Source organism: Acanthochromis polyacanthus, chromosome 7, assembly GCF_021347895.1.
Source record: "Acanthochromis polyacanthus isolate Apoly-LR-REF ecotype Palm Island chromosome 7, KAUST_Apoly_ChrSc, whole genome shotgun sequence".
NCBI lineage: Eukaryota > Metazoa > Chordata > Actinopteri > Pomacentridae > Acanthochromis > Acanthochromis polyacanthus.
The window spans coordinates 28225397-28252957 of NC_067119.1; the positions used below are offsets into that span (position 1 = coordinate 28225397).

The following is a 27561-nucleotide window of genomic DNA, read 5'->3' on the forward strand; positions in this document are numbered from 1 at the left end:
TTTAATCGATAGTCCATAATTCTCAGAATGCACAGTATGACTACCTGTTTTTTGTTTGGAAATCCATTTCACAGTGTGAACTGTTCCAAATGGATGCTTGAAATGACTGTAATTAGCCGTCTGTCACTTCTCCAAGGGGCGCAAGCCGCTCAGAAGCTCTGATATTGGTTTAGATGCAAGATATGAGTCAGTTAAACAATTTTTGCAACCGTCAATAACATTAACATACTGTGCTAATAACTGTAAACATTTTTTAAATTCTAGGCTTTGTGAAGACCCTTCCCATGTTGACCCCTGTTGTAATTTAACCCTCACTATAATGTCCCTGTAAATTCAGGAATTTTGAATAAGCTCATGTAAAATAGAAAACTTGTATATCTGTTACAACCCGGCTGTCTAGGGTAGTCGGGTGGTAAAAAAAGAAAAAAAGAACGTAACATGAAACTGAATTATAGAGTGACGGGCTGTGATTTATTTTGAAAGAAAAAGGTGTACATGGAGATAAAAGGTGAGGGAATTAAATGCAAAAGAAAATGGCTGCTACAGAAATAAAAGAACCAAACATAACCAAAAGCGAACTTGCCTAGAAGTTGTTACACAAGTAAAAAGAAAAATGTAAAGGAAACTAACGTACAGAATCAACATAACCCAAAAGTACAACGCTGTAGCACCCCTATCTAAACTAGCAGTGAATCTCTGATTGCCGTCATACCGATAGCTGGCATTCACCTCCCCCACAGACACTGAGTACAAATACCAGTGTACAATACCGGGCAGCTCACCTTCACCTGGGAGCTGCCACCGACTAACTCAACGGACGAGCCTTTTGACAGCATGGTAGGTGGAGCCCACCCGTCCTGAACCAATCCGGCAGTTCCTCGGACTACAGGCAGGCACAACCACAGAACCACAGAAGAAGGATGGACGATGCCAGACTACTCACAGCTGTTCACGATAAGAATCAAGATAGGAGGAGGAGCGCAGCAGCCCAAGACTGTGACAATATCCCATTGGACTTACAGTTCCTGGGAAGTTGTGACTGTCCCTGTTATTACTACATCAAGTCCGGTCTCTGTTGCAAAGCAGTGGAATTTCTAGTGGGTGGAAATGGTGACGGTTGTGCGGGCTGCAGCTCATGGAGGGCCCACACAGATTCAAAAGGAATCATTTTATTAAAAACAAGGGCCTTAAGCAATATTTTCTCCGGGGGTCCAGATGTGTGAGTTACATCCCCGCTGCACAGAAAAACAAAGAAGTGCTGGAACTTGAAAAGTAGGTTTGAAATGTGCTGTTCAATTTCTCCTCCCCAGAACAAAGGAACAAGTGATTCATCTTGAAATAGCTTTGCATGATTTATTAATTCCAATCCATAACACAGTCTTGCTGATTCTGATTATTTTGGATTTGCTTTTGGAGATTTCTAGGCTTTGTTTGGCTTTAGATAGGATTATTTTCCAGTTTATGAATTCAGTGTCAGCTCCCAGACACTCGTCCTAAACAAGGTTTGCGTGCTCATGCTTACACTAAGTGAAGTGGCTCTCAAATATTTGTGCACATGCAGACACTGAAATACCCTGCAACGACTGCTTGCATTATAAAACTCCCTGATTTGACTGTCTTCATTAAAAACAGTGCAGGAGTTAGAGACAATGTTAAATTACATGTGAGTCAGTGTTATTTAAACCTTGTTCATCCCTGATTGTCCAGTTCAGCAGTTACTACTCACACTTCATGTTCCTGACACAGTAAGAGTTTGGTGCAAACATACTGAGGTAGTAATTTGTATTGGATTTTCCATTTTCTGTCCCATTTCCTCCTTTCCACTAGACTAGCTACTCATTTTATTAAGAGAGGACTGCGCTGTTAGATTTTGTTTGTACACAATGTGTGCCACATTGATTTTCTTTAAATAGAATTCAATTCCTTGGTAGGTATGCTGAGTAGTTTGACAGAAGTCTTTCTTGGGCAAGGTCTTGCTTCACATAGTTTTATTCAGAGTCTCTTTAACTTGCTCTTATGTTGTACTTGCAAAGAGTTGTTTTTTTAATTTATTTTTTTGTCATTTGCTAGTGTTAGATACGATCAGTGCAGCCTTCATAAAATCACTCATCCTTTTAGAATCCGTGTAATGTTTACATCACATGCTGATTGGGCCTTTTGATGCCAGTAGATGTAGTGCTTTTTTACAGCAAAAAGAAACTGTTTTATTGTTAGTATTTTTTGTTGTATTTGGTGTATTTTTCTGCGCGATGTAAAATCTAGAAGTCATGAATAGAATGCAGGGCTGCATAGTGACGTAGTGGTTAGCACTTTCGCCTTGCAGCAAGAAGATCCCCGGTTCAAATCCCGGTCTGGGCCTGGGATCTTTCTGCATGGAGTTTGCATGTTCTCCCTGTGCATGTGTGGGTTTTCTCCGGGTACTCCGGCTTCCTCCCACGATCCAAAAATATGCTGAGATTAATTGATTACTCTAAATTGTCCGTAGGTGTGAATGGGAATGTGATTGTTTGTCTATATATGTAGCCCTGTGACAGACTGGTGACCTGTCCAGGGTGTCTCCTGCCTTCACCTGAGTCAGCTGAGATAGGCCCCAGCACCCCCCACGACCCTAGTGAGGATAAAGCGGTGTATAGAGAATGGATGGATAAATAGAATGCTATAGCAAGTTGAAAATTAGTATTTTTTTCATGGTCTGTAATGAGGCATGCGCAGTGATCTGTGCATGCAATCTTATATTTTCCATCTTGTGTACATTAGCACGTTTTAATCCTTTCTGTCAACTGTGAAGACAATAAATCACATTTCAACCACGTTTCACAGAGACTGAGGTGCTCAGTGGAGAGAGCGCTTTGCTTTCACCTCAGTCGACACATGAGGGCTCCGTCACCAGAGTGAGAGTAATGCTACGACCCAGGAACCCCAAGATCAATTTGTTGCTGACTGTTCTGTCTTTCTGGGCGATAAAGCTATTCATTTGCCAGCAGCGTAATGCCACATATATAACAGTACCTCATGCCAACATTCACCGCAAAGTTCCCGCTTGTTCTGGAAAAATACAAATTACCCTGCGCTGTTCTGCTGCTCAGAACGCCGTGTTGCTTGTCGAAAAGACAAAGTCTGTATCTGCACTCAAAAGCAGCTCAGTGATTCTTCAAGTCAGGCCAGCTCGTACGTGGTTTGAGGTTTGGACTTTTTCTGCTCCCTTGCATCCCTCAGTGGGACAGCAGCACTGAGGCCAAGAGGAGCATGAATCACAAATCCTCGTCTGATTGGGAACCTGTTGGGACATTGATTTACAAGGGTGATCAGAGGAAAGAAATCCTCCAGCAGCAAGCATGAAAATGGGAGTGTGCAGAGGGAATGTAATCACATAGCAGATTGCTCTTGAGAGGAAGGTCAAAGCCCACTCTTATTGCGATTAAAAGTCTTTGTATGCATGCTGTGCAGTTCTTCAACCAGTAGGGTTGTAGGTGATAACAAAGGAATTATCAGTGTGTACTGTGAACATGTTTCTTGTGCTTTGAAGGGCAAAGCTACACAGTGGTTTTAATTGTAGTTCTGATTTTGCCTGTAGTTTTACTGTAATTTCATTACCAGCCATACTGATAACATCTCCTCCTTGTGTTTGAACATTTACATAGCATATGAGACTGATAAACTGAGAATTTACTGCATCATATTCCTAAATAACTCAGACAATCACCCTACAGCTTATGTAGTATTATAGTAGAATTATGACAACAAAATCTGGAAATATGAACACACAATGCCACTGCAGAAAATGAAGAGCTGGAACCAGGGAATACACTTAATTAACTGTTTGAAAATGCTGTTGATTCATTTTTGTGGATCAATTAATTACTTCATTGTTTTAGCATTATCTGTAACAAGTTGCAGATTCACACAATGGAAAATCTCAGTCTCTGTAATCTTTCCAGATGCCTGCGTCTCCTCGTTGTCCTTTTTTATTTAGGATTTTTTAATTACAGCATGCAGCCACTTATATAACTCCACAACCTACAGTAATCCCGTTGTTGATTGCCAACAATAAATACAATGGAGTGAGTCAGAGATTATAAATGGCATAAAAACACATCCATAATGATCCATCTTAAATAGAACGTCATGCTACACTGTAAAACTCGGGAAATTAGTGCAATCAACTCACGTTTTCTTATTAACTTAAGGTAAATGTATAACCATTTGTAATTTTCAAGGTGTTTTCCTGAAAATAGTATATTTTTTTCAGTTGTTCTTACATCTACTAACTCTATCAACTGAAAATGAGGAGTTTAATGAAGGTATTCTTTGAGCTCACTGATTTAGAAAATGTCCCAGCATGCATTTCGTTCCAGGGTGAAAATTCTCAAGAGACCCCTCTGTTGTGTTGTCTGAAGAAAAAAATTATCATGATAACTTGCTGCGTGCCTATATAAATACATATTTAATTAGTCATGTTGTTTCTTCTAAAAATAATGTTAGCCATGATTAAATTTACTGAATTCGGTCCCTCTGTGCCTCACATGTGGTCTTTCAACTGATTCTGCTGCAAAATGCTTCAAACTAGAACAGCCACATCTGTGAGTTCTTCATGTCAAATGATGAATAAACTCATTAAACTGGAAAAACAGAAAGTATGTGTGTCTTTACCATTCAGTTACACGGAATAGTTGTTGATTTAACTTAATAACTAGTTAAAATGAAGTTAGCTCCGCCAGTTTTACATAAACACAAAACAAAGAAAACAAATCAAAACAGCTTTGAACTGACGCTTGAAATTATTGATGAGTTGAACACAGTAAGAATGTGTGCAAAACAGGAGGAGACTGAAGTCACATTTCCTCTGTGCATATTTGTGTGTTGTAGTGCGTTGTTGAGTTCAATGCATGTGAATCCCTCCCTTTGAAACTCTTGGTCCTCCCCACATTTTTAATCAGACCTAGAACCACCTTCCAGGCCACTTAGAAGCTCAAAAATGTAATCCAGTACTCAGCTGGTGCCCCAAGCGACATGTTATGTATCTAATTTATGTGCACCTATTTCACTTTAGTTCATTATTAGCAGCTGCTTTCTGGTTATCTTCTGCTCCTCCCTCTCCACTTGTACCTGTTTGGCCTGGTCTTTGCGTGTCTGTTTCTACTCGTGGGTCTGCTCCCATCAGACAGAACCGTGGAAACAAACATATATGGAGTGGAACGGGCATGAGTGGAAAGAGGGAATGGCAGGTGAAGTGATGCTGACAGTCAGTGTTCGGCTTGTGGCCGATGTGCCTGGTTGTTTAACTCTGAGATGCAGATACTTTTGCAACATCCAGCGGATCTGAATGTTGCACAAAGAACTCTTAAGTAGTTTCCTGTTGCCCCATGTAGTTGTCACTTACTGCAAGAGTATAGTTTGTTTAAAGTCTTAATACACAAAGTGGTGTTTGACAAAGTATGTTATAAAAAGTGATTCGATGGTGAACCTACCCTGACCAGGCTTTTCTCTTTTGTCTTTTAGTAGCCGACTGTCGAGTCTTAGAGGGATTGCAGCGATATTCCGCCTTCCCCACCTACCTGCCTGTCAACTATCAACTGCTCAATGCGGATTTGGCATTTTTCCTGAAGGAAGCCAACCAGGACTTCATGAGGAACTCTAGCCTGATGTCACGAACTGAGGCCTTCTTCATCTACCAGGCCAGAAGTTTGCCCTCTGTCAACACTAGCTATGGGCCTCTCTCTGTGGAGCAGCCTGTCCCGTTAGAGCTCCTACAGAGCCCAGGGACATTTCCTGCCTCTTCTGTTTTTACCTTCAACTGGAAGGTGCAGACCTTTATCATGAACACCCGGATTCACTTGGCCAAGCCTAAAGTCCAGGTGCTGTTTTATGTTGCAGGCAGAGACTGGGATGACTACAGTGCCATCGACAAGCTGCCATGTGTGCATATGTTTGCTTTCCATGAAACCCAGGAGGTACGTGGCGCTTGCCAGCTGAGGGGGGAACTAGGGTTGTGTGTGGCGGAGTTGCAGCCGCTTGGCAGCTGGTTCAGTCCGCCTAGCGTAGTGCCAGGACGCCAGAGGAACCTCGAAGTGTCCGAGGGGACCCCGGTGGAGCTCTACTACGTGCTGCAGTCCACAGAGGCAGGAGAGTGCCACTCAGAGGAGTCCAGGAAGGACAACTTCATCCGCTCAAGTCAGGAAGGGCTGTTTGGTTCCTATACTTCAACTCCACTGAGGAGGATTGGAGGTGTGAGGCTCTACCAGAACCCTACTGAGCCCCCTCTAGCTGAACACAGACTGGATAATAACTTCATGGTCATGGTGCCAGCCACACCCACGAGACAGAGGGAAACCGTGTCTGCTTTTATCACAGTGTCACCATACTCTCCTGTGGAGATGTTTACTCTCAGGTAAGAATTCATCTCTTTTTTGCTCTTCAATAAAGTGTCTGGCTGCAGTCTTTTTCTGTCAGTCTGAGACGGTGGAATTCTGCATTCAGAATCTGACATTCGCATATTCTTCTGTCATTTTAGACTTTCATAAGATTTTGACAGTATCCTCACAAAAGATTAAAGAAAAAATGTCCACAGTGAAACACTAAAACAACAGGAACATGACTTCATCTCTTCTATCTTCTATTGCAATGCCTAATTTCTTCTGGTTAAACTTTGTTCTTTTCCCATCATCCTCTGCACGGTCACCTATGTCGTGTTTCATTACAATTTATCCTTTTTTTCCCATTCATTCTTTAAAGTCAGAGTCCAACGTAACGATTTGAACACCTCCATTTAACCAAGGTGAACAGTAATGCTGCTGCTACACTGAGTTGGAACAAATAATTATTGACTGTGAAGTTGACTGACAACATCAATGTAAAACACAGGCTAATGACTACAGCTTTACTGTGTGACCGGTCGGGTTGGGATATAAGAGTTAGGGGGAAGCTGCAGGCCTGTTAACTTTACTGCCACACAACACACAATTATGTCTGTGAATGCTGTGGTAGGAGAGTGTCAAACCCCACCTCTGCACTCTGTCAACACTTACTGTTTATCAGTAAAGTGGAAATCTCTAAAATGTAATGTAAAAAAGGTGCAGTTTCATAGAGAATTGTGAGCTTGACAATTTCTTGGCTATAACTGATTAAAAAGAAACCAAGGCAGAAAGCTACTATTGCATTTCTTGTTTTTGCAGAAAGGTAACAATCTAATGGAAAACCTGAACTTTTGAACAGGAGGTTGAGGTAGCTCTGTTATTTTTATTTGCTGACATAGGTTGGGTCCACATGTTCCCTCAGAGGGAAGGATTCCTCCAAATCAATACAAAGTTATTGTGAGTGATGCTTTTTATCTTGTGAACAAATATTTCTATCCAGTGGGACAGTGCTCCCATCCATAGGGCACACGGGGTCTCTGAATGGGTTTGATGGGAATGAAAATAGTGTAAATCATACGCTACGGCCCTCACAGTCACCAGATCTCAGCCCAACTGAGACTTTGTACTGATATTAGACAGTGCTCTCCACAGTCATCATCCAATCAACAAATAAAGGAATATCTTTTGGATAAAGGGTTGTTCATCCCTCCAGTAAAGCTGCAGAGACTCAGAGGATCAATACTAAGGCATATGGAGGCTGTTCTAGTAACACATAGTGGCTCAGCCCCTTACTAAGACACTTGATGTTGTTGCTTTCATTTACCAAATTCATTATTTTGCCATCTGCATGCAAATAACATATAATCTGATCTTAAAAAGTCTCAAATTTATAAGCCTGAAGTAGCATATTTCAGTTAACTGGTAGCAAAATTTAGCACTGTACATCCCACTCCTACTATACAAGTTGTGTTCTTATGGTTTTAGTAGATTACAGGCTTTAAAAAATTAGGATTTATTGTCATAGTAACTTGATTATAAAATTACGTATTGTTACGAAAGCAGCAAACAACTCACTGCAGTGTAAGATGTAATGCAGTAATGGCATCTTTGGCAGAGGCTGAAGTCACACTACCAAGCAAACAAGTAAGTCACCAAGCATTTCTTCAGTAGTAAAATACAGGAAGCGTTATCTGTCGGAAATATTCAGTGAAGCTGCTGATAGGTGCTAATTACAGTGAACAGATGAGACAAAATGATTTAGATAATTAACACGCGATGCAAATGAGGGTGTCATTAATTAAAATGCGTGTCCATTAGTGTAATGACTGAAGCCGATCTTAATCATGCCGGTTTAGAACATTTATAAACCTTCGGAGACGCTCAAATGAGGGGTCAAACCAATTCATCAGCCTGTGTAAAAGGCAAAACAAGCTGAACGCTGAACTCAAGTGTTTTCTGCTTAGGCAAGGTGAAAACCACAGAAGCAATTTTAAAAATGAAACTTAGTGTTTATATCATGTTGTACCATCCTTACTTTCCTTTTCCAGTTGTTCACTAATGAAGATAATTTTCTCAGCTTACAAAGAAAATGCACAGAATGTGCTTCAGGCTCAAAATTGGAACCAAAGTAAACAAGTTAACAATAGCTGTGAAGTTTTAACAACCCAAACAAATTCTCCAGTCTTGTCCTTCCTGTGCTTCATTTAATTACCGACTAGTTGTCCTGAAGTGATAAGGCACCGAAAACTTCTGCGTTTTCCAAACTGAGAATGATTTCTTTCATCAGTCAAATTAACAGGCCAGGCTGGCCACAGAGGCAATGCCTGTGGTGTTTTTATTTGGCAGCGCAGCACATGGCAGGCGCAGGTTGGCCATCTGAGAGCGACAGATATGGAAAGGCCTCTGTGTGGTCCTAGGTGATAAGGCTGTCCTCATACATGCATTTGTTAGGACGCTTAATCACCAGAGCGAGAAGACTTTGATCTCTATATTCACAACATCATTATCATTTGTGTGCTACACACTTCTGTGTCAGCCATTGTTGGCTGTGTCCGTGGAAGCAGGATGAGCTCATGATCCTGTGAAATCTGTCAAACAGACCTTCCGCTACTTTAGTTTATTAGATCCGTGATTTTTAATAACAAAATCCGAGGCCAAGTTCTTCATTTTCAGTTTCTTAGATATATACATTATTCAGCGTGAGCGTGAATAAACAACATATCTTTTATTAAAATCCTCTCTTCATACACATGCATGAAAACGGGTAAATTTAAAAGAAAGTTAAAGCCGGCCACTGAGCGTTTCAGTAATTCTTTCCTCTCCTCCAATTCAGTTTTCACCTTCATCTGATCCATTATGCTGAAAGGCTCATACTGTGATAGACGTTATGCAATGAAAGCTAATTTCACATATTTTTAATAGCCAATCATCCGGCCAATTTATTGCATTGTGGCTGCCCAGCAGGGTATAGCTTGCTGGGGTATTTCTGTGTTGACATGCTACTTTTAATTTGATGGCGTCTGATTTGATTTGACCTCCTCTGCGTTAATAGGCTCTGTCACTCAGGAGCGAAGAAGTTTTCCTTATTTTTACTGTAGTTTGCTTTCCTCAAATGTTGCAAGATGCTGCTGTGAAGCATTAAATAGTTGCTACTTTGAGTCACTGGATGAGTCATCCTGAGACATGAGTACATTTCTATTTACTGTCTCATTTCCCTTTGATAAGCCATCACCCACTATCGAAAAAATGACAAGATTTGAATGCGATGTCAATGTGGGTCCTGCCTGAATTGTTCTAGCAAATGACTATTGTGTGCAACATTTTTAAATGCAGCATCACCAACTTGTACGTGAGCGAGCTGGACGGATTCAGTTTAGAGTCACTCATGTTTGAAAACATGCCCCTGGTTTTGCAATTTATTTTGGAATTAAGGAGTGTTCACCAAATGCTCATGAGAGGATCTTTTTTTAATTAGATAATTTCTCATTTTACTCTATTTCAAATCAAATCAAATCAACTTTATTTATATGGCACTTTTCATACAGTACAGTAACACAAAGTGCCTCACAGAGGATAAAAACAAGAACAACACAATATAAAACACTATGAGAAACCCGAAACCTCCCACCCCCCACAAATATACACACAGATACACAATCACATATACATTCACACACATACGTAGACATTTCATTGAGTTGTGATTGCCCACTGAATAAAAAAAAATCATATCTGGAAGCCATATGTCCTTGAACAATCTAATCTGTGATTGTAAACATATTTGTGAAGATTTACTGCCATACGAGCTTCAGTTTGTAGCACAGTCTGAGCTCCAGATTCAAAATTTAAACTAATATATATTAAAAAGAGATAGAAATTCTTCTTTTCTATGTGCTACCTATTGAAATATGTAGTGAAAATATTCAATTAAACCATACAAATTCTCACCAGTTTCCAAATAAATAGGGAAATTGGTGGGTATGGCAGGATTTGTGGCACTATTGTAAAGCAGAAGTGGAAGAAGTGATTGAAACAAAGACTACAACTATTAGCATAATTTACTGTATACCTTTATGATGTAAATCATTAACCTTCAGCAGAGATGCTATTTAAAGTCCTCCTCCGGCTTTGATTAAAGTCCTAAAAGCTCATCACTGTATATCAAAATGACATATTCAGAAATTTTTACCCACGAAAATAATTCCTTCCTGCCTTAAAATGACCTACACATATAGTACCGTGCAAAAGTGTTTGCCCCCCCCTTCAGGAATTTTCAATTTTTGCATATTTCTTGCACTTAAATGTTCCTGATAACCAACCTAATATTTCTGTTTATGTAATATTAGAAAGAGATAACCCACAAAACTCAAAATGCTGTTTTTAAATTATATTTTTTGAAGAACTATGGAAAAATCTATATTAGTCCTGTGAAAAAGTAATTGAACCTAATAACTGGTTGGTCCTTTGGCAGCAACAACTGCAGTTAAATGTTTGCAATGGCTTGTGATCAGTCTTTTATATCTCCATGGAGGAATTCTAACCCACTCTTCTCTGCAGAACAGTTTGAATTCGGCCACATTAGATGGTTATTGAGCATAAACTGCCCTTTTAAGGTTTTGCAACAGCATCTGAATTGAATTCCAGGTCAGACTTTGAACCTTAATTTTGTTCTTTTTGAGCCACTCAGAGGTGGACTTGCTTGTGTGCTTTGGGTCATTGTCTTGCTGTAGAACCCATTTGTGTTGAGCTTTAGGTCATGAACTGATGGTGGATATTCTCCATCAGGATTTTTTGACCGAGAGCAAGATTCTCCATCAATTATGAGGAGTCACCCAGGTCCTGTGGAAGTAAAGTAGCCCCAGACCATCAAACTACCACAACCACGTTTCACTGTTGGTATCATGTTCTTCTTGTGGAATGCGGTATCAGCATTACACAGGATGCTATATAATTTATACCAGATGTAATGGGACCCAATCCACAAAGTTCTCCCTTTGACTCAGTCCAAAGGATGTTATCCCAAAATTCTTAGAGCTCATGTGGACATTTTTTGGCAAATACCAGACAAACCTTTATGTTCTTTTTGGTTAATAGTGGTTTGTACCTTGCAACTCTCCCATGGACGCTGTTTTCACCCAGTTTCTTCCTTACTGTGGAATCATGCAGACAGACCTTAACTGAGGCCAGATATTCCTACAGATCTTTTGATGTTTGTCTGAGTTCATTTGTAACTCCTGGATTAGATGTTGATGTGCTCTTGGAGAAATGTTGGTCGAACACTCCTGGGAAGGTTCACCACAGTTCCTTGTTTCTCCATTTGTGGATAATGTCTCTCACTGTGGTTCTCTGGAGTCCCAGAGCCTCAGCAATGACTTTGTAACTCTCCAGACTGATGAAATCTGTCAGTCACTGTTCTGCATCTGTTCTTGAATCTCTTTAGAACATGGAATTGTGCTCCTTTTTGAGACCCTTTAGCTACTTCACGATGACAAACAGGTTCTATTTAGTGATGTTTAGATTCAACAAGCCTGGGAGTAGTCCTAGGTAGAAAGTTTTTTCATGGGACTGTTTAAATCAGTATCCTTGGGCCAGGGAAATGACTAAATTATTCTCCGATAATGATTTAAATTATATTGGTAGAAACAAACTTAAATGTAATTTAAATTTACTACACCAAAAGTTAACAGATGCTTTTAAAAAACAATGGAAATATGACATTTGTCAAAAAACAAAGTTAAGACATTATATTCACTTTAAGGAAGATTATAAAACAGAAAACTATATTTTATTACATTTATCGAGAAAACAAAGATCCCTATGTGCTCAGTTGAGAACTGGCACGTTACCTCTGGCAATTGAAGTTGGTAGATATAAAGGTTTACCTGAAGAACAACGGCTATGTACGCTGTGTGACCTTAACGTGGTAAAAGATGAGCCACATTTTGTTCTTTATTGTCCCTGTTATCATGAGTTAAGAAATATTTTGTTTGATGAATGCTTGGATCCAGATATTTTTTGGCAAACAGAAAGTTCTATTTTGAGTTGCTTGTTTGAAAATCATGTGTTTTCCATTGCCAAGTATCTATGTAAAGCCTGGGATAGAAGGCAAAGGTTGTTGTATCCAGTCTAATATGATTCTTGTTTATAAGTTGTGGTCTGCAGCCACACTATGTATTTTTATGTATTTTTTGTTAGTGTCTTGTAAGCCCATGTGGGCTGGGCACAAATGTGCATGACACTTTAATAAAATAAAATCAATCAATCAAACCTAGGTCATTTGATAGATTGGTAGCTAAGGTGGTAATTACTTTTTCACATAGGCCAAGATGCACTGGACAGGAATTTTCCTTCAAAAATAAAATCGTCATCTACAAACTGCATTTTGTCTTTTCTTGGGTTATCTTTGCCTTGCATTAAAATTTATTTGATTATCTAAAAGTTTTATGTGACAAATATGAAAAAATAGAAGATGTCTGTTGGAGGGCAATAACTCTTACATACGTGGACAAAATTGTTGGTACCCCTCAGTTAAAGAAGGAAAAACCCACAATTCTCACTGAAATCACTTGAAACTCACAAAAGTAACAATAAATAAAAATTTATTGAAAATTAAATAATCAAAATCAGCCATCACTTTTGAATTGTTGATTAACATAATTATTTAAAAAAACAAACTAATGAAACAGGGCTGGACAAAAATGATGGTACCCATAACTTAATATTTTGTTGCACAACCTTTTGAGGCAATCACTGCAATTAAACGATTTCTGTATTTGTCAATGAGCGTTCTGCAGCTGTCAACAGGTATTTTGGCCCACTCCTCATGAGCAAACAGCTCCAGTTGTCTCAGGTTTGATGGGTGTCTTCTCCAAATGGCATGTTTCAGCTCCTTCCACATATGTTCAATGGGATTCAGATCTGGGCTCATAGAAGGCCACTTTAGAATAGTCCAACGCTTTTCTCTCAGCCATTCTTGGGTGTTTTTGGCTGTGTGTTTTGGATCGTTGTCCTGTTGGAAGACCCATGACCTGCGACTGAGACCAAGCTTTCTGACACTAGGCAGCACATTTCTCTCCAGAATGCCTTGATAGTCTTCAGATTTCATCGTACCTTGCACACTTTCAAGACACCCTGTGCCAGATGCAGCAAAGCAGCCCCAAAACATTACTGAGCCTCCTCCATGTTTCACCGTAGGGACAGTGTTCTTTTCTTCGTATGCTTGGTTTTTGAGTCTATGAACATAGAGTTGATGTGCCTTACCAAAAAGCTCCAGTTTGGTCTCATCTGTCCAAAGGACATTCTCCCAGAAGCTTTGTGGCTTGTCAACATGCATTTTTGCAAATTCCAGTCTGGCTTTTTTATGAGTTTTTTTCAGCTGTGGTGTCCTCCTTGGTCGTCTCCCATGAAGTCCACTTTGGCTCAAACAACGACGAATGGTGCGATCTGACACTGATGTACCTTGGCCTTGGAGTTCACCTTTAATTTCTTTGGAGGTTGCTCTGGGCTCTTTGGATACAATTCCAACGATCCGTCCCTTCAATTTGTCATCAATTTTCCTCTTGCGGCCACGTCCAGGGAGGTTGGCTACTGTCCCGTGGGTCTTGAACTTCTGAATAATATGAGCCACTGTTGTCACAGGAACTTCAAGCTGTTTAGAGATGGTCTTATAGCCTTTACCTTTAAGGTGTTTGTCTACAATTTTTTTTCGGATGTCCTGGGACAATTCTCTCCTTCGCTTTCTGTTGTCCATGTTCAGTGTGGTACACACCTTTTCACCAAACAGCAGGGTGACTACTTGTCTCCCTTTAAATAGGCAGACTGACTGATTATGAGTTTGGAAACACCTGTGATGTCAATTAAATGACACACCTGAGTTAATCATGTCACTCTGGTCAAATAGTTTTCAATCTTTTATAGAGGTACCATCATTTTTGTCCAGGCCTGTTTCATTAGTTTGTTTTTTTAAATAATTATGTTAATCAACAATTCAAAAGTAATGGCTGTTTTTGATTATTTAATTTTCAATAAATTTTTATTTATTGTTACTTTTGTGAGTTTCAAGTGATTTCAGTGAGAATTGTGGGTTTTTCCTTCTTTAACTGAGGGGTACCAACAATTTTGTCCACGTGTGTACTTACTTCTTCTAGAATGTGCAGATCCTCGAAGCGCTGATTGCTTATTTCACCCATGATCTGTCGAACATATCACCAACTGTGCTATGTATAGAAAATAAATTATATTGACACAGAAACTAGCTTTCTTTAAAAACATATTTATCAAGGGAAATAAATAGCAGTATAAACAATTACTGGGAGACTGGTTTGACTTGAAAATTGTGTTCTATACTTACAGTAGAAGTCGTAAGTCATTAAACTACTGTAAAAACTCTAAGATACTTTAGTGAATGTAATATTGCTCTGGACTTGCACCATCAACCAGTTGTTTACGTCAAAATGTTTCAGGACGATTTTGACAGGTTCACTCACCCCGCAGTCATTTAATTACTCCGTGATGTGAATCCTGTGGATTTATATTAAATATGCTGTAAATTACTTTATACAGTGCAACGCCTCAATTTGGTTTAAAATGTCTTGCGAATGTCAAAGGACATCATCAAAGAACAAATGATTTTGAACAAACCCGGAGTAGGCAAGATGAGCTCTTTGATTGCCCTGTATTCCTTTGCTGTATTCCTACTTTGATATTCCGCTGCTTTGTTGTGCTGGATGAGATGCAGTTTCACTCCATATTCCACTGTAAGGCTGTTTTATCAAGAACAGGACTTACTCTCTGTAATGTCTTGAAGACATTTCTGCACTCTGGCAGATTTTGCCCACTTGCAGAGGAGTCAAATGAAGGAAAAGACATTGAAAAGGCACTTAGGACTTTGACTATTAAATTTAATATGCAAGTAATGTATAAGCTGAAGTCATTATCATAATATGTTTTCTGGTATCACTGTGCAAGCAATTTAGATTGTTATGTGTCATTGATAATTCATTATTACCCCTTAGTATTATATGGGTTCATATGCAAATCAAATGCAATGAAGGAAATGATTTTAAGGGATATTTTCCTCCTGCAGTCTCTAGTGGCATAAAGAAAAAACCCAGAGCACAAAAGAAAATTGCTCTATTTTCTGTCTTGGTGCAGTGCTGCCATATAGCGTGAGTCACTGTATGGTGAAGGCCATTATGTGTGCATTGTCCTCTCTGGGTGTACTCGGTCATTATTTTAACAATAGATATTCGATTTAAGTAACACCTTTCATCCTAATATTCTGGATTTCTCATGTCTTTGTATATGTAGATTACTTGATAGACAGAAAGTCTGCTCTGTGCTGTAGAACGAAACAAAGCAGCGCACACAATGCTGACAAAAGTCTGGATATACAAACTGTATGAATATTACTCTTGTGGCGAGTGGTGCTGTCTTCTTCTTTCATGCAGTACCAGTGATGACAGCAACTTGACCGGTGAGAGTTGGTATTATGCCAGCAGCAGAAAATGCAGCTTTGTTTGTAAAGCTGCACCTCCAGATTTTTTTCTTTTTCTTTTATACTTCTTATCTTCAGCTTCAAGTGACACTGACTCAGGTGACTCGAGGTGCTCACTTGAGGCAATTTATCAGATTTTTAGCACAGCTCCCTCTTGGCTTTATACAACTTTTTTCTTTTTTTTCCCCATATATGCAGTAATACTCCTCAAATCCTGTCAGACTTTGATGTGGAAAATCAGAGGAGTTCCCTTTTTAAACAAAGAAACACTGCAACAACACATATCCGAAGGATACCTAAAATAAACCTGTATTGGTTCGACGTGTTCTCCCATTAATGACTAAAACAAGGCAAAGCATAAAGAATTTAGGATGGAGTATCACATTTATAACCTTAACTGAAATGTATTTGCCACATATCTTGTATTTTGAACTTTTAAGTTTAGCAACCACTGCACATATCAGAAATGAAATGACAAATTGCCAGAATTTTAGCAAACACTCCATAACAGTAGGCTGCTTTTACACTGTACTTCTTTTTGTTTGTTTGTTTTTGGTAATGATGAAGAATAAGGTCAAGGAGTGACTGTGTACTGGCTGGTTCACTATACAAGATTTTGAATACTGATGTGGCATTAATACAGCAGCAATCACACATCTGCTATGTTAAGATGCAGAGGTTTCCTTTGGCAGACTTAAAGGTTCAATATACAAGATTTTAAACATTGATACGGCATTATTACAGCAGCAAACAAGCATCTGCCGTGTGAAGACAAAGTGGCGTCCTTTGCAGAGAATGAAGTCAGGCTCCTGTGCGTGCTCTAAACTGAACTGTTCTATGCTTTGGCAGAAATTACAGCCACTCATGCAGGTTAGTGCATGTGAGGCCCTCCATTTGAAACCGTTGGCCTCCCCGCACTTGTAAACAGACCAAGAGTGACCTCTCACTCCGGATTGAAAAAGCAAAAAATGCAGCCTTGAGCATTCAACTGGTGCTGCTCAAAGAACAAAGAATAGGAAAAAAATGTATGCTCCCGTTTCATTTCATCTCAGTCTACTGCTGTTTTGAGGCTCTCCTCTCCCACTGCTGCTTGTGCCTGTTCTGCTCAGGTCTTTGTGTGTCTCTTTCCGGTCTGCTCCAGTGTGAAGGATTATGGAAACAGAGACACACAGAGTGGAAGGGACACAAAAACGAGGCAGAGATGGAGGTAGTCAAGAAAATATTATGGCAATTTATATATAGGCTAATGGTTGCAGCTGTATCATTTTTGTTGGTGTGTACACAACTTTTCTGATTTTAAACGAAAGTGAAAATGAAGGGGTGACGCGGCCAACATTCCCATTTGTTAGATGTTATTGCTCCAGCAAGTTTTGGTGATAAGGAATAGAACTTTTAGCTAAATAGTTCTGCAGCGTAAACCAAAGCCACAGACAAGAAAGCGATGAAAAGTACCACAAAGTGTAAAAATAACATGAATAAAGAAAAGATTCAAACTCAGTCTCCAATGTGACAGTCTGTGTTTGATTCAGTCTTAGGTTTGGTAATTGACACCACCACCGCTCCAGCCTCCCAATGTGGACTTCGTTGTTTTGTTTTTTTTTTTGCAAATTGAAAGAAGCTTGCAGTGATGCAGATGTAAAATAATATGTCAAAAATAAAGATGCAGCTGTCTCACAATTTAACAGCCTTTATTGTGAAATAAATGCTTTCTTTTTGCTGAGGACCAACGTAGCCATTAAACGTTTTGTTGTGAGACTGTGTTGATAAGAGCGCTGCATCTCTTTTACAGTTGTACTTTTGTGCAATCAGCAGCTTAATTATGTCTGAACTGATAAAGTGCGCCAACTTGACGGTGACCTTACATTTAGATCTTACTAGTGCCACTAAAAAACTGTGTGATCTCCCTTCCTTGGGTGCCACAAGGTGAGTAAATGGCAAAACTGGAATCAAATTGGTGGTAGTGGTACAAAATTTGGTGTCATCTGTGCAGAGAAAATAACTGTTATCGCTGTAGTTGTGCTTTCATCCATGTTTTGTGTGCGTGTGTGCTTTTGTGCGGTCAAATTAGGTGGAAGCTGAGCTACCATGCTTCTATCTTTGTGTGTGCCTGCGTGTGCTATGCAGATGTGTGGCAGGTGCAGGTGCGCACACTTGACTGAGTACACATGCCTGTTTGAATGTCTCAGCTGACATGTGTGCCAGCCAGATAAACACTGCTGATCTCCTGCTTGCAGTTTGTTTAAGAGTGTGGCTCCCACGGAGAACATTCTCCCAAACATTTGTTTGCAAACAGATTTTAATAAAACTGTCAGCCTTTTGCAATAGCAATGTGTAGATGTGTGTGTGTGCGTGTGTGAGGAAGCATTTGTGAATGTGTTTGTGCAGAAGTGTTTGCGCACGTAAGCTGGCACGTGTGGAGCACCATGCTATGCTCCCACCATGAATACCCAAAGTACCGTATGAGTGGTGTGGTGGAATCAATTTGCCTCATCTTTAAAAGGCAGTGCATCAGTGAACAAATTATCTACCATTACGCTTCATTATGTGTGCTGATGGACAACAGTGAGTAATCTATTCAAGAAGCAGTGACCTAAAATATCAGCTGTGGTGGAACAGAATCATTTTCCCAAAAAGACTTAAGGCCTCATCTCAGGTAGCTTATCAGTAGGGTGGGGCCATATGTTAAAATCTTCCAACCAGTCAATGTCCAACAAGCTGAGACTGCCAATATATTCACAGAGGTGTCCAATGCTATTTGAAAAAGAGTCTGATGGCGTCAGAGTGTTTCCCATACATTGATTTATTTGTGGTGGCCTGTCACAATGTCAGCATTGTACAACACACATTGATTTTCACTTTTTTATTCTTTAAAATGGGTGAAATCTTTTTTTACTGTAGAGCTACAGCCTGCGCTCCGTCCGTCCGTCTCAGAAACACATTAACAACAGACACCCATCTGTGAACAGCACTTCCTCTCTTTGCACACTCCATGAGCACGAGGAGCAACTGTTGCTGGCTTTTCCACACAGGATGGTCAGTGTCACAAACACCTCGCAACACATTTGTCCAAAAGTGACTCAGTGAAGTTAACTGATATATGATTCCATCTGTTCTTACCACAATGCAATCAGTCAGGGAGGGAGGCCCAGATTGCTAGAGGCTTGGAAGGAGCAATGTTGCCCTGACAGATCCTCAGCTCCTCATTTAGGCTTAATCTATTATTGTCCTCTTTTATAGTTGTTGTTTTACTATCCAGTCCATTCAGAGTCTGACATGCACAGTAGGAACATGAGTGCAAAACTGTATGGACACAAATTTTGATCTACACATGGACTTGCAGACAGGTGACGAAACATGAACTCTTGTGGATCTTTGCATACGTGCACCATAAATAGTATAACGCTAGCCCAAGTGTCTTTACTTCAGCCTGCCAGTAGCTGCTTTACTGTTCAGACCAACTCTGCAGCAATGAGGAGAGGCAGACTGACGTTATCACAACGCTGCATGAACCGGGCCTTTATTTTATTTCTCTGGAGCAGGGAACACCGTATGCACTCAGATTACTGTTATAAGGACATTTTAGGCCTCCTTACAGACTTCATAGCTGTAACTTAATCTCCTCTCTTGGCATGATGCTAATCACAGTGGCTGCAGCTTTGTGCAGCTAATTTGCTTCTTGCACACACGTTACTACCAGCTACTATTAGCGTACACTTAAAATTGCACTTAACAGGTAAATTATTTACAGTTGTTAATTCTCAATTAGACAGATCAGTAATTAGCAAAATGAAAAAAAATAAAACATTACCCCCGCCGTGAAAAAACAACCTGTGGCGGACTGTCAGTTACAGATAACTGATACATTCGTTCGATCGCCTAACCCAGTTATCAGCCCAAATACTTCATACGCTTTAAAACACTGTAGGAATCATAAACATTTTAAGGAATTAGCCGTCATTCTGTTGCTCGTGTATAATAACAAATTACGATTTTTGTAAAGCCAAGGCTATGAACGACCACCAGACAGTAATGATACAAAAGTGATATTTTTCTTTCATTTATGCTGTTATGCTATTATTGTACAGTGAATTAGAGCTGCAACTAACAACAAATAATTTTTATTACTGATTCATCTCTGTTTATTTCCTCCTTAATAACTAGATTTTTTTTCATGTCTGTATTACTGCAACAGCAATATAGTACTTGTACATGAAAATAAGTGTGGGACATGGCCATCATTTGTTGACTAGTCTGAGAATGAAGGGACAAAATGTACCAGAAAAAATTGTTGTTGTTGAATTCAGATTTGGTGCCAAGTACTAACATACAAAAGTAACTATTACTTAATGATTAATCTGTTGATTATTTTCTTGATTAATGGCTTAGTCTGTAAAATATGAGAAGACAGTGGGAAAAAAATGACAATTTTCCAGATCCCACTGTGATGTACAAAGAACAGAAAGTAACTCAAAGATAATAATTTTACCATGATAAAAAAATAAATAAAATCGACAAAAAAAATACAGTATAAAGAAGCACAAATCATATTAGAGAAGTTGAAACCTTGCTGATGAATTTTCTGGCAGAGCTTCTCTTTCATCAACACGCTCACATGGGACTTTAGCTGTTCACATGTGCTTACATGGAAATTCAGTATCAGGAATATTGGATTGCTCCCATATTTCTCTATGTATTAATTTGCACATTAATAGATTCGTTTGGCCTCGTAAATCTACATCTTCTACGCATATATTCTGTATTAAAGACAGACAGAATGGCGAGTGAGGCGGTCTTTAAGCATTCTGTTACTTCACTAATGGCTCGAGACAAAAGTCCAAGGAACACTAATGCTTCATGGAAACAAATGGACAACTGCTGAAGCTGAGAAATAGACAAGAATATCAATGCTGGCATGAGCCAAACGGGAGACCTCCTACGTTCATAGAAGACCACAGCACGCAGATCAAGTCAGTGGTCACAAACTCATATCCGATTCATTATAGTGCAATCTCATTTGAAAGCCATCATCACCCGCTATAAACAGGCAGTGAATCAGCAGCCACTGGGGTGCTTCTGCAGGGGAGAGTATGTGATGAAAGAATAAGAAAATGCCTTGTCATTTATTGGCAGGCGCTGGAGCCATAAGCCATTTTCTTAAAACAGCTTCTCCGTTTGAAAGTGGGAGAAAGAAGCACTCCAGGGACCAGATATAGATGATTAAGACTAAACGTATCGGAGAGAGCAGCTTCCAACATGCATTAAATAAATCTTGTCAGATGTCTCCTAGTCCTTATGAATAATTTCTTTGTAGTTTGTTTATATTTAGTCTGTGAGCAGCTTCAGTGTGATTTGGCAACCTGCCGCAGATTACTTGTGCATATCCAAAACCAACTGTCTTCTCTCCTGTTAAAGTGACTAATGGTGTGAACAGCAGAGAGTCTGTGGAGCCCTCTTGGATGCGGTTTCTGCTAAAATGAAAAGTAAATAAGAAAAAAAAAACTAAACTGTGTGAATTTTTGCGGAGCCATTCTGTTTATAGTAGAACCAGTCTCCTCACGTTTTAATGACACGGCCGCGACGAGGTGTCAAACGTATCTTATGCTGAGCTTGCTGATTTAAATTTGTCCCATTACGTTTGTTACATTTTTATTAGCTTGTAGAGAGAGTGGCCTTGCCAGCGGCTGAATGAAGTCCTGTTAACAAACAGAGCTGCCAAACCCCGGGCACACCAGAGAGGCTGCGGTGCTAAAACAGAGCCGAGTTGGTGGATAGCTCCCAAATGTAGCCCCCATCGCTCCCACACAGCTCTATGGGGGGTCCTGTCATCTCACAAGGATCCTTCTATTTGCTCCTTCAGTGAAGAAACACTGGTGTACACCCACGAATAACATTCATATATAATTAGATAGCAGCACATACACTACTGTGTATGCAATGCGACACTTTGAGTCCAGAAAAAGAATCCATTTCTTAAATTATTGCTGGTGACCATTACAGGATGCTACAGTTTTCACATTGCAATAAACAGTGCAAATGCATTTCAACCCACCGCTTTTAGGCACAATAAAGCTTGCTCAGCAGGGCTGACGCACAAATGTACGGTACAAAACAGCAGCTATTTTGGGGTGCTTGTAAAGCTCTCTGTAAGCTCCCTGTAGAAATTTGTGCACAATCTCCTCCTGTTGGTGTTTCACCTTCATCTCTTGATCTCCACCACTATCGTGTCCTCTGTGGACAAATCTGTGGCTGGCACAGGTTCAGGCAGGAGTGTAGGCACAATTCTGGACTCTATACATAAGTAGTCTGTGTGAGTCCACTCTTGAGCCACATCTTTTTTTTAAATTTTGAACCAACACCTGCATGCATGAACCTGTAGCAGTTATTAGGGTGGGAATCTGCTGTAAATGATGTGCGGAATAACTTGGTAACCAGTTAAAGAGCTCTCCTTCACTGTCGTCCTTGGTTACAGATGAGGAGTCTGTCACTGCTCTTCTCCTGGTGGCTAAAACTGAAGGCTATGCGTTTCATGATGCTGGGCTTTGCTGTGACGTTGTAGCTAGGATACTGATTAGTTTATGAGCGCTAATTAATTTATGTTATTCAATGTAAACACGCCCCGAGCTACATTCTGACTATTTTCAATCAAACCATCTGCTGATATGAGCCTGGACCATTTTATAACAGTGATAGTTGTACTCACCTTTTCTTTTATAAGAAAGTAGTTGTTCTGCATCAGCTTTCTTTCTTTCTCTATTCTTTCCTTTCTTCTTATGACACACTCTATCACCGTGCACACTGGAGCTCCATCATCAGCAGTCACTCGGCCAGATTAGCAACATCTAAGGAGAATCGGTGCAGGGGTGAACTAAACCACGGGTGTCTTTTTTGTTTGGTACAAAGTTCAACCAATTTTAACCTAGAAGTGACACTGCATACTTGGAAGTCTTTTGAAGATTACCGAACAAGACTTTCCTTTTGTTACAGGCTTTTCAAGACATCCACTGGGGCTGGGGGTCATTAGTACCATTTCCCCCTCTATCATGCCCCTGGGTCTATGTAGAAGGAAGGAGCTTCCCTGTTCTTCTCCTTAAAAACATGTTCGTTATCAGATTGTTGGTGTATTTTATAAGGAGGTGGTCGTAAATTGGTCAGTGGACACTCAAACAAACAAGCCATTCATAGCTGTGTGTCACAAACCTTCAGACTGTAATTGCAGGAGTTTGCTGGTGCCCAGAAGAGAATCATATAATGGGCTTAAGATGTCTCACCAGTGGGAGATCTCATGAGGATATGTATCAGTTTGACAAAAACAGCTTCTATGCATTTCCCTATCAGAAAACATGGCTGACCTGAAGATTTTTAAAGCAAGGTACGCAATGAAGAAACTAGGGAGATAATTGATAAAAATGTGATGAGTAATCTTAGTTTTACAAATCCCAGAACGATTTATGGCCCAGAATACATCTTTGATACGTTCAGAGAATATAAACCTAGCAGGGCTCTTAGATCCATGGACTCAGGTCAGCTAGTCCAGGCCAGAGTCAGGACCAAACATGGAGAAACAGTGTGCAGCTTTGATGCTACAAACAACTGGAACAAACTGCCAGTGGAGATTAAACTTTCACCAAATGTACACACTTGTAAATCCAGGTTAAAAACATTTCTTTTCTCATCCGCCTAAGCACAAAATCTGCGTTGTATCTTTTAATTCATGTAGACTGTTGCTTGCTTTTAATCATTTTAAATCAATTTAGTTGCTGTACATGAAATTATTGTGATTTTTGCAATGTCTTATGTACTTTTTAATATTTTATCTGCACCCCACTGTAATGCTTTTAATGTTTTTTGTAAAGCACTTTGAATTGTCTTGGACATGAAGGGTACTATACAAATAAACTTAACTTGCCTTAGATCCCAAACTCATATTTGGTAAACATGTGGAGAAGAACAGTAAAACCAGCCGTAGTTGTTCCATATTAACGAGCCACTACAACCCCCTCAGGCCACCCGGTTATCAGTGCGCTCCAGCAATATGGATTCAAACATTACCACCAACAATTATGCAACTTACATTCTTATAACGATAATTCTTAACAGGCTTTGGAAGTAATGGACAAAATGTCTGACCAGTCTCTTCACTGTCACAGTCTGAAAAGACTATTAACCTTTGAAAGCTGCAATGCAATTAGTCTTCAAATGTAGGAACAGATTAGCATCAGAGCCTTTTCTCACATATATCCAGAGACTCATCAGTAACACAGTAACTAGGAGCATGGTGAATGACAGCTGTGAAATACATTGTAGATGTAAATTTGGACAATTCGCTTTCTCAATAAATGGCTGCCAACTGTGGAACACAACTGAAATCAAATGAATTATAGATATAAAACCTTCCACAACAAAGGTTAAAGCCGGGTTTCAAACAAACCAAATCATTTAGCTAATTGTACTTTTTTTGTCTCGCAGTTAACATATTTTGTTATGACTATTTCATTGTACTCCCATGTCTGTGGTGGATTGTGGGTTTATGAGAATGAAAGCTGTATATTTTAATTGGACCGTGCATGTAAAAGCTCAACTAGGGACAGGAGCTGAAAGTTAGTAGTACAAAGTCTCTGCGCTGCACATCAGTTTCATGTTCTGTATTGGAACTACGTTAAACTGCACCAACCCTATCAAACAACAATAAATTTAATCCAATTCAATTTGAAGTTGATGACAAACCTGAACGTGTTCCTGGCTGCTCTGCAAACAAGAACAAACAGAGATGCAGGGAAAAAGGGAGCGTCTTTGCAGCAGATCAGAAGTTGACTGAAACTGTTCAGTTGGGCTGAGATGTAGTTGCAGTTCTACTAATGAAAAGACGAATAGTTAAATATCCTCTTAACCGCTCACAGTACAGACATAACTATAACTCAGTAGACGAAACATATATATGGGTAAATAACTCTAACACTGTCTTTGCCGTCATCTACACTTTTCTTTAACATTATGTATCTTTCTGTTTGATCCACTGATTACATTTGTAACCCCCCTGGTCCGCACTTACCGATAAGATGAACATGCTAATTAAATGTTGTTGAATATTGAATACATTGAACCTCACAATAAAATATCTTGCTGGAAGGCTAATAGAGGCCAAGCTCCCTCTGCTGATGAATATATTGACAAGAAAGGAGCCTCAGAGATCACAATACATTTGCCGCTCTCTACATTATACATGCTGCGGAAATTATTTCTTTGTACAATGACTGAATTAAATTACAATAACTCCTTCTGTGTTATCCAGTGCTAATTAATGGGTCAGTTTATTCAATCCCCAGTCTTTTACCTACACCTTCGTTTGGCCCTCGTGCTTTCATTCTCTTCTAAGCGTAAACATGATCAAAAGCGCTTTTCTCAGAATCAATTACAGTCTCTAAGCTATACACCGGTGCCTTGTACTCATATGTTTACTTTAGTGTCAGTATTCTATGGAATTTTCCAGGCTTAAAGTAATAGTTTTAAAATTAATATAAAGCCTTTTTTTCAAACATATGGCCATACATTATTATAGAGTAATTATAATACTAAATAAACCAGTGAATGGTAGTTTAGATATTTTGTAATACACTCATCCAAACACAATTCAAAGAAAAGCAGCTGCAGAAAAGAGAGGGTTATTTCCTTTTTTAAGATTATACTAAAAGAAAAAGCATCCTTCATGCTGATGTTGCCCCAAGAAATACAGTACGGCCCGCAGACTACACTTAAACCTCCATTCTTTGGCCCAGTTTGATTGTATTGTCCATTAAACTGTGAATGATGCGCAGCTTATTAGCAGTCGGGAAGTACAGAGATATGATTTAATGCCGTTTCTTGGAGGGAACACAATAAGACTAAATTGAATGCTTTCCTTATTCATTTTCATGGACTTTAATGTGCCCTTAAAACTCTGTAATTGGCACTGTAACTGGTTGTATTATATCTTTCCTGACACTTGTAGCAACTTGTTCGCTGACAGTGGCTAATTATCTCAGATAGTTGCGTTCTTGCGATGTTATGGGACGTAAATAAAAAAGTAATCAGCGGCTGGAAACATGGCGATTCTCAAGGGCTCTCTCACTCCTCTGTTCTTCAGACATCCAGATAAGAAGAGGCCCAAATAAAAGTAATAGGATTATCTTTCCGCCACAAATAAGGACACATTTATCATGATTAGTGGATGTAAATGTGGAAGATATAACACCATATTTTTGTATGCGGATGCTTGCAAGAAACTTTATCGCCCTCATGATTGATTTCATAGTCTGTCCTTAGATGAAGACTTTGCAAATTTGGATATATTTTTTAAATTTGTTTTCTTGCAACTAGTTGAAGATCAATGTGACTTTCATGCCTGTACATTAAATCAGCATCCAGTTAGCGTAGCTTGGCTTTGCACAGGTGGAAACAGCTAGCTCAGCTCTGCTCACAGATAAGAGAATCTGCCTACTTGTCCCTCTAAAGCTCACTAATTAACACACTATCTGTTTAATCCGTTTATAAACCACACATTGTCTTTAAAGGTGGCTATCTCTCACCAAGGCGTGGTAAAATCTTGGAGTCTTGCTTTGGCTTTTGTATGTCTTAAACAATTGGTGAGCTTTCAAGGTGCCACTGGTGGAGTTTTTTTTGTTTTTGTTTTTGGACAGAACATTCTAGGAATCCCATTTCCTGAGCGTAAATGCAACACAGATGACCTTGAGTTCTGTCTTTCTGGTTTAATCGTCCAGCTGAAGACAACAGATTTCTGTTTTGTAATCTTTACTCTTCAAGCTGCAACTGATCAATCTGCACATCTTATTACAGATTCTACTAAAAGATAGAAAAGGTCCCTACAATGCAAGTACTTTTAGAGCTACACTCTCATTATCAGCCTGCTTAAAAAGACAAATGTGTCGAATTGCAAGTTTTAATTTCATTGCCCTGGCTATTCTGTTATTTAAATTTGCTTCGTGATTTGGCCTTTCAGGATGCATAATAGTGTGCAATGTATGAAAAGCCCAAGGACACAAGCTCTACTGGGACCAACGTAATCAGTGTCTGCTGTATTTTTCTATTGATTTTAAATTCTAAAAAGCACTGCAAGTCCAGCCAAAGGCAAAGAGGGACACTCTACACTTATTTTGCCAGCTTTAACCTTACTGTGTTGATTAGTCTAGTTTTGTGACTGTGAAACTTTCATATTGCACAGTTTTGTTCACTGTTGCATTTTATTATACAGGTTTGCATGACTCATCTAGTTTTATCTCGCTGTGGCAGATTCAACGTGGCATTTCGAGTGGATGCACCTCCCTTAACTGTTCATGATCTTCAAGTTGGATTTCTTTGGCCTACAGGTTATCCTGCCAAACTGACACTTTGCACATAATCTCTGTCTTGATTCCGATGACCTCTGTGCAGAACCCTTTTGGAAACCACTTCAAATGTAGGATTTGCTCGGTCCATCCCCTCCTTGTGTGTCAATTAGTGTATGTCTGGCTGCATCACGAGATCAAAACAGTCGAACGTACACCAAGCACCAGCTCTGCCTTTTATAGACAGAAATATAGCCCCTTTGTGATCACAACCCCCTGCCATCACAGTCTCCCAGCGCAGCCCCACCCCCTCAGATCCGCATCAAATCAATGGTTTCAGGCAGAGCGCCATTATACCTCCATACAGTAGGATGATTTTTCCCCTCTCCCTTTT

At 39.6% G+C, this 27561-nt stretch overlaps 1 protein-coding gene across 1 annotated transcript in view; it reads left to right on the plus strand.

Annotated features, from left to right (window-relative positions):
- The window catches only part of si:dkeyp-14d3.1 (transmembrane protein 132C), a 157056-nt gene that overhangs the window by 27495 nt on the left and 102000 nt on the right, over nt 1-27561 (plus strand). Inside the window, exon 2 of the mRNA XM_022193150.2 lies at nt 5500-6388. Coding sequence (XP_022048842.2) covers nt 5500-6388 — 889 coding nt within the window. The remainder of the gene's footprint in view (nt 1-5499; nt 6389-27561) is intronic.